Raw genomic sequence first — 8,582 nt, forward strand, 5'->3', positions numbered from 1 at the left:
GTGTGCGCACGCGCATGTGTGGTTATGTGTGTGTGTGTGTTTGCACGTGTGTGTGCTTCTGTGTGTGTGCGCAAGGTTGTGTGTGTGTGCACGCGTGTGTGTTCTATGTGTGTGCTTCTGTGTGTGTGCCGTGTGTGTGTGTGTGCGCGCGTGTGTGGTTCTGTGTGTGTGCGCAATCGTTTGTGTGTGTGTATGGTTCTATGTGTGTGTGTGTGCGCGCGCGCGTGTGTGTGGTTCTGTGTGTGTGTGTGGGGTTGTGCGTGTGCGCGCGTGTGTGGTTCTGTGTGTGTGCGTATGTATGTGCATGTGTGGTTCTGTGTGTGTGTATGGTTATGCGTGTGTGTGTGTGCGTATGTATGTGCATGTGTGGTTCTGTGTGTGTGTATGGTTATGCGTGTGTGTGTGTGCGTATGTATGTGCATGTGTGGTTCTGTGTACATGGTTGTGCGTGTGTGTGTGCGTATGTATGTGCACGTGTGGTTCTGTGTGTGTGTGGTTGTGCATGTGTGCGAGTGTGGTTTCTGTGTGTGTGTGTGTGCATGTGTGGTTCTGTGTGTGTGTGCGCATGTGTGGTTCTGTGTGTGTGTGTGTGTGCGTGCTCATGTGTGGTTGTGTGTGTATGGTTGTGCTTGTGTGTGTGCGTGGTTTTGTGTGTGTGTGTGTGTGTGGCAGTGCATGGTTGTGTGTGTGTGTGTGTGTGTGTGTGTGTGTGTGTGTGTGTGTGTGTGTGTGTGTGTGTGTGTGTGTGTGTGTGGGCATGTTGTGTGGTTCTGTGTGTGTGTGTGTGCGTGCTCATGTGTGGTTGTGTGTGTATGGTTGTGCTTGTGTGTGTGCGTGGTTTTGTGTGTGTGTGTGTGTGTGCGTGGTTTTTTGTGTGTGTGTGTGCATGGTTTTGTGTGTGTGTGTGTGTGTGTGTGTGTGCGCATGTGTGTGTTTCTGTGTGTGTGTGTGTGTGTGTGGTGTGTGTGCTCATGTGTGGTTGTGTGTGTATGGTTGTGCTTGTGTGTGTGCATGGTTTTGTGTGTGTGTGTGCGCGTGTGTGCTCGGTTCTGTGTGCCTGCCTCTGACCACCACTGTGGTCTATATAATATTGTTTATTATATTCTATATTCTATATCTTATAGAAACTTACAAAATTCTTAAGGGGTTGGACAGGCTAGATGCAGGAAGATTGTTCCCGATGTTGGGGAAGTCCAGGACAAGGGGTCACAGCTTAAGGATAAGGGGGAAATCCTTTAAAACCGAGATGAGAAGAACTTTTTTCACACAGAGAGTGGTGAATCTCTGGAACTCTCTGCCACAGAGGGTAGTTGAGGAGGCAGTTCATTGGCTATATTTAAGAGGGAGTTAGATGTGGCCCTTGTGGCTAAGGGGATCAGGGGGTATGGAGAGAAGGCAGGTACGGGATACTGAGTTGGATGATCAGCCATGATCATATTGAATGGCGGTGCAGGCTCGAAGGGCCGAATGGCCTACTCCTGCACCTAATTTCTATGTTTTCTATGTACAGGTTCCACAGCCCCGGTCGGGAGGTGAGTCTGGGCTATGATGTGGTGCTGCCCGTGGACGATGACACACAGCTGTCAGTGGCTGAGTATCGCAACACCTTGTACCAGGTAGGAATCTCGATGGGTTAGAGGCAGGGGGACAGTGGGGAGAGGGGTGGGGGGCGAGGGTAGTGGGGGTGTGGTGAGGAGGGGGGCAGTGAGTAGGGGTGGGGAGTGGGGGGGGGAGGGTTGGGGAGTGGGAGAGAGGGGCCACAGGTGTGTGGGGCAGAGGATGGTGTGCTAGCAATGTGTTCCCTGTGTGTGATGATGTCTTCCTCCTCCCCCCTCAGATGATACTGGAGAAGAAGACAAACTCCCACCTGCAGGGGCAGCTGATGAAGGGGCTGGAGCGGGGTCCGGAGCCAGTGCGGGAGCCAGTGCGGGAGCCAGTGCGGGAGCCGGAGCCGGAGCGGGGACCGGTGGAACCGGAGGTGGGCTTGGAGCCCAGGGGGACGGACTCGCCCTGTCCCTGCAGCCCGGCTGTGGATGTCACCAGGGGAGCAGCACATGAGGACATGGTGACAAACGTCGCCTACAACCCCATAACACACAGCCCAGTAACGTACGCAGCCCCTCCCAGTAAGTACTGGTACCACAACACCCCCCCCCCCCCCCGCCGCCTCTGTCTCACGCACATCCTCCTTGTAACCTGGAATCATTAGGTACACAAAAGTGCTGGAGAAACTCAGCGGGTGCAGCAGCATCTATGGAGCGAAGAAAATAGGCAACGTTTCTGGCCAAAACTCTTTGTCAGACCCTTTTTCATCTGGAATCATTACCTGATGGTCAGTGTAATTAGTGTGCAGGCCCCTGCCAGTTCTTGAAACATCACATATTCACAGAACACAGACCACTACAGCACACGAACAGGCCCTTCAGCCCACAATGTCTGTGTCCAACATGATGCCAAGTTAAACTCATCTCCTCTGCCTGCATGTGATCCGTTTCCCTCTAAGAAGTTCTCCTCCTCTCTCTCCTTTGTCTACTCCCTCTAAGTTGTGTTGAGTTTGGTATGACGTGTACCGAGGGACAGTGCTATCCAGTCAGTGTACAGATGCAGGATAAAGGGAATAACTGCCAGAGAGCAGTGCTGAGCTACTATCTACCTCTTTGGTGACCCTCGGATTATCCTGGATCGGTCTTTGCTGGCGTTACCTTACACTAAATGTTATTCCCTTATCCTGCATCTGTACACTGTAAATGGCTGGATTGTAATCACATATTGTCTTTCTGCTGACTGGATAGCACGCAACAAAAGCTTCTCACTGTACCTCGCTACATGACAATAAACTAAACACAACGTGATTAACGTTTAGTACAAGATAAAGTCCAGTAAAGTCCAATCAAAGATAGTCCGAGGGTCACCAATGAAGTAGGTAGTAGTTCAGGATAGCTCAGTTGATGGCAGGGTGGTTCAGTTGCCTGATAACAGCTGGGATGAAAGTGTCCGTGAATCTAAATGCTTCTCTAAAACATTTGCCCTCTCACCTTAAGGCTGTGTCCTCTAGTCTTTGACACTTCCACCCTGGGGAAAAGATTCTGACTGCCTGATCCATCTATGTCAAAATCCAAGCTCTGCAGCTCCGGGAGTAATAATATTTCAATAACAGGTCTATATCATGATGACCATTACCCACTGGATTTCATATTATAAAATCCCCAAAATACTAAATGTCCAAGTTGCCGCTGGTCTCTAATTTTTGGTGTCCTAAAGATCAAATGTCTCTGAGTGGTGGTGTTGGGGAAAGCAAGAATCTGGCTGGCATTCGGCACAGCTTGATTGGTGTGGGTCATGGTGCGCAGGAGGGAGGGATGTAATGGCACAGGAAATCAAAGCAGGAAGCACACAGTGGGGAGAGAGACGGACACAATCCACACAATCAGGGGCACAACGTGGACAATGTGTGGAATTGAGGAAGCCCTTCGACAAGGGGTCAAGTGGCAAAATGGATCCAGACCTGGCTCGGTAGTGGGAGGCAGAGGGTGGCATGGAGGGCTGTTGTGACCAGTGATGCACCACATGGATACTTTCATGATCTGTGTATTTAAGGGGGAAAGTGAAAGGAGATGTACACAGAGGCAAGTGAGTGGTGCATTGTGGTGGAGGAGGCAGATACGCTAGTGGCATTTAGGTGGCTTTTGTATACATGGCCAGCCTTAGGGGGTGCGGGGCCCAATTGGGAACAATTTTGGTGAGCCCCAGGTTCCCAGCCAAGGTCTTCAGCCCAATTATTTAGTATATATATGAAATTGTACACTAAGGTGCTATGGATTCTACACTGTGAATCTCTCCTGCTCCCGTTTGACTGTCAGTATCTCCGCTGGCTTCCAACCTTTACCGTAGCAGCTAATTACCATATAACTGCATTATGTGATTGGACACAATGCCCTTGGAGACAGCGGCTGATTAGACGGGAGGCGACCGATTAGTTGATTGGACGGGGATTTTAAGGCAAGCTGGTTGGTGATTGGACGCAACTCCCTTAGAGACAGCGATTGATTGGCCGCCAAATAATCAGGCACAAAAAAATGGACAAATAGGAAAACAAAAATCGCTGGACGGTGCGAACTCAGTGGACTATCTGCGCTGTATCTCCAAACTAAACAGTATAACATGCAGGTACATTCATTTCAAATAAAATTCAGTGATTATTTCACATGATTTCTCACTGTGTAAAGCTCAATATCTGACCAATTTCTGTTTAACACGTTTGGTCTGCCGTGAGCATTTTTCTCTCCCAAAACAGTTCATATCCAGCAAACCGATCAACGAACCAGACAGCAGTTGGACGCAGTCATGTGATTAGCAAGCAATTGATAAGATTTGATGGAGCACCCTGGTCTTTTTTGCACTAGTATTAGGGTTAAGCTGTTGAATTTAGTCGTTTCTCATACAATCTATGAGTATTGTGTTTACACGTCTTTATGCTGCCAGCAAATAAGAATTTCATTGTTCTGTTGTGGGTCACATATGACTCTTCACTCATGCATTTGTACAATAGAAAACAGGTAATCATTGGACTCTGTGCCAAGTTAAAAAGAGTCAGCAGTTAGTCAGAAAGTGACTATTTGCCTCCAAAGAGCAACCCTTTGTCAGATGGCTTCACTAAATGGTGTGACTCAATACTCCTCCAGCAGTTTGTTTTTTGTTCAAGATCTGCAGCATCTGCAGTCGCTTGCAATTTAATACTATGTTCTGCTGTGATCTAACTAATGGCTGGCCCCATGCTGAAGCACACGCAGCATTGAAATGCTAATACGACAATTAGAAAGAATATTGAACAATACAGTAACACGTAGATCAGAGGACACTGAGGTTTAATTTTACAAATGCCCATTTTCACGAAGCAAGTCACTTTTGGCAACGATACCAGTTTTTAAAGAAGGCAGACTTAGCACTGACCACTTGAAAATAAATCAGTGGTTAACTGGCAATGTAAACGTGATGGTGTGCCTGCCATCAAAGCAGCAGGCACCATGGGAGGGAGGTGGGGGAGAGGGAGATTAATGTGAACGGACAGGGGGTGAAACAAAAAGATAAAGAGCTGGTTTCAGTCCAACAGCAGTACAAAACTTGAAACAGCTGGTCACAGGGCTAAGGGGCTGAAGTGCTTCAGGCTGCTGTTGGACTGAAACCAGTTCTTTATCTTTTTGTTTCACAGAATCACTTCAAGCCTGGTCTCTGCATTATAAGTGCAACATGGCCAGTGATGGAAATGGGTTTTAGGAACTAGGGGTATGCTAAGGTCCGTGAGGCTGAGGTTGGGAAGGAAGGGGGTAGACGTTATAAGCCCCCTGTGAGAAATTGTACTTCTCTGAAATTGAAGATAGACACAAAGCTGGAGTAACTCAGCAGGACAGGCAGCGCAGTGCAGCGACTCTGGAGAGAAGACCCTTCTTCAGACTGAACTGAACTCTCGTCGGTGAGAGTACTTGTGATTGTCTGAAGAAACGCAACCCTCTCCCCAGAGCCGCTGCCCGTCCTGCTGAGCCACCTTCAACTTCAGAGCCAAACAAAAAACACAGAGTGCTGGAGGAACTCAGCGGGCCAGGCGGCTGCCTCACCCTCTGAGTTTCTCCAGCATTTTTGTCTACCGCAAAACGTCAATGATTCCGGGAATGCCGAGGCGACAGGGTGATAGAGAGGGAGTGAGAGAGCTAGAGAGAGATGAGATGGGGAGCGGGAGAGAGAGAGCGCGAGAGAGAAAGAGAGGGAGAGAGATTGCGAAAGACAGAGAGACACAACGTGGATCGGTAGGTGAATGACACACCAAGAAGAAGCCCCTTCTCGCGGTCAATCATGATGGTGAGTTTTAAGAAATTCTCAATATGTCATCAATGCATCGATCTACATTCCTCAGTAAATGTAATTGTGTTGTGAACAAGTATTAATGACGCCGCGTGAATTTTATTCAAAGAACGCGGCGTCATTAATACTTGTTCAAATACTTGATCGATGCATTGATGACACATTGTATAACTACTTGGTAACTACTGGCTGTTAACAAGTGCTGTAGTAGTAAACAAATCGTTTGTGTCTGATGGCGGTGCAGCGGTTGTTATCCGTGTCGCTTTAAAAAGAAATCTGGATGGCGAATATTTTTTAAAAAAATCTTTATTTAACAAAGCGAATTAGTATTTCCGTACGAAATACGGAACATTAGTGCGGAGCCCCCCTTAGGCGCGGGGCCCAATTGGGAGCCATCGGTCCAATCGGCTTATGGCTGGCCCTGTTTGTATAGGCACATGGGATTGGAGGGACGTGGATCACGTGCAGGCAGATAAGGAAAGGTCTTGACATCATGTTAAACATTGCGAAAGAAGGACCTTGCATACAGTTTTGGTCTCCAAATCTGAGGAAGGACATTATTGCCACAGGGTTATTCAGTTTTCTCCCATGTCCCAAAGACGTGTCGGTTTGTGGGTTTGTGTCTAAATTGCTCCCAGTGTGTAGAGAGTGGAGATTACATTGGACTAGTGTGAATGGTGATGATTGTGTACTCTGGGACAAAGGGCCTGTTTATATTCTGTATCTCTAAACTAAAACAAAAGCATGCACCTTTGAGCTCTTTCAGTATGTTTGTAGTCTTTGATCTTTGTTTGATCTGTGTTGCTATTGCCTGTCAGTACTGACAGTTGGGACCCTGCCTTCCTCTGTCCTGTTTATAGCTAACTTAGAAATCTCCCTTCATATATCATCATCAGTTTTATTACCCACAACCTGGTTTACAATAGGAACAAAGATAGATACAGAGTGCTGGAGTAACTCAGCGGGTCAGGCAGCATCTGTGGAGAACATGGATAGGTCCCTTCTTTAGACCCTATCTAGTTTACAGCAGTCGGTGTTTGTCTCTGCTCCAGTTAGCTACTCCTTGCAGTTTAAAGTTTCTCAATATGATTTCTGCCTCATTGTTGGCCTCATTTGCCACCACGCCAGTTAGGGACTATGGCCTACCACCACCACCTTCTGCTTCCTATCATGAGGTCATTTGTGTATGCAGTGAGCTAGCCCATGGGATCTAAGCTGCCACAGCAGTCTGGGGTTGAGCTGGGTGAAGGGGCAGAGTGGCCCTGCCATGGACCTCCCGTGTGCTCACCCTCCTGCCCCCTCTCTCTGCAGACGAGGTGTTTGGAAGGAAACACACCCAGTGTCACGGCACCACCCACCATCACTGGGCATCGCCAGTGGGCAGGGCAGGCCGTGTGCAGGGAGGGCACGAACTCTGCACAACACAGCAACAGCCTCAGGACAGACAACACAGCAAGGCCGTGAGTGTCAGCACCCCACCTCTCCCCAAATTTCCCCACCCCAACACAACCCAAACTTCCCCACCCCTCCCCCCAAACTTCCCCACCCCTCCCCCCCCACCCCAAACCTCCCCACCCACCCCTCCCCAAACTTCCCCAAACTTCCCCACCCACAACACAACCCAAACTTCCCCACCCCTCCCCAAACTTCCCCACCCCTCCCCCCCACCGCAAACCTCCCCACCCCTCCCCAAACTTCCCCACCCCAACACAACCCAACTTCCCCACCCCACCCCCAAAACCTCCCCAACCCCTCCCCAAACATCCCCACCCCTCCCCAAACCTCCCCACCCCTCCCCAAACTTCCCCACCCTCCCCAAACTTCCCCACCCCACCCCCAAACCTCCCCACCCCTCCCCAAACCTCCCCACCCCTCCCCAAAACTTCCCCACCCCTCCCCAAACCTCCCCACCCCTCCCCAAACTTCCCCACCCCTCCCCCTCCCCAAACTTCCCCACCCCATTTCCCCATCCCTCCCCTCCCCCAACTTTCCCCACCTCTCCCCAAACCTCCCCACCCCTCCCCAAACTTCCCACCCTCCCCACACTTCCCCACCCCAAACCTCCCCCCCCCCACCCCAAACTTCCCCTCTGTAGATTAACACTTATTAATTTTCAAGATTGATTGTGTGTTGTTTGTGGATCACATGTAAACAGCCTCCCCTCCCCTCCGCAAAACTCCCCCAACCCCCCAACCCCCACCCCCGTCCACGCGCCCACCTCCCCTGCTGCGGTGCTGCGAGGGACCATGTTGCCAGTGCTGCTTCTGCTTCTACACACCACAGGCCCCGTTTCAGCCTGAGTTAGAGGGAGGGTAGGGCTGGTGCCCCCAGGGCTCGGTCTCTATCCCACCCCCATCGAGCACCGCTCTTCAAACCTCCCCGCAAGGAAGGAGACCACGCAGCAGGGAATGGGCAATAGCCGTCAACTGGTGCCTTGCTGGTGAGAGTTGGGGGGGAGATCACATGGGGGGCATGGGGGGGAGGGAGGTGCACCACTCACTGCTGTGGTGAGTGGGCACCTGGATACGCGGGGGTGTGTGGGTACAATGGGTGTGTATGGGTACGGGGGTGTGTGGTGGGTACGTGTGTGTGGGTACGGGTGTGTGTGTGGGGGTACGGGGTGTGTGGGGGGGTACGGGGGGTGTGGGGGTGGTGTGTGGGTACGGGTGTGTGTGTGGGTGTGTGGGTGGGTGTGTGTGGGTACGGGTGTGTGTTGGGGTACGGGG

General features: G+C 50.6%; 1 protein-coding gene across 1 annotated transcript in view; it reads left to right on the forward strand.

The window, feature by feature from the left end:
- The window catches only part of mapk15 (mitogen-activated protein kinase 15), a 37,819-nt gene extending 29,560 nt beyond the window's left edge, over positions 1-8,259 (forward strand). The window contains exons 10-13 of the mRNA XM_055649165.1: positions 1,511-1,616; positions 1,838-2,126; positions 7,168-7,316; positions 8,140-8,259. Coding sequence (XP_055505140.1) covers positions 1,511-1,616; positions 1,838-2,126; positions 7,168-7,316; positions 8,140-8,172 — 577 coding nt within the window. The 3' untranslated portion in view covers positions 8,173-8,259. The remainder of the gene's footprint in view (positions 1-1,510; positions 1,617-1,837; positions 2,127-7,167; positions 7,317-8,139) is intronic.
- Positions 8,260-8,582: the final 323 nt, after the last annotated feature.

Source organism: Leucoraja erinacea, chromosome 2, assembly GCF_028641065.1.
Source record: "Leucoraja erinacea ecotype New England chromosome 2, Leri_hhj_1, whole genome shotgun sequence".
NCBI classification, from domain to species: domain Eukaryota; kingdom Metazoa; phylum Chordata; class Chondrichthyes; order Rajiformes; family Rajidae; genus Leucoraja; species Leucoraja erinaceus.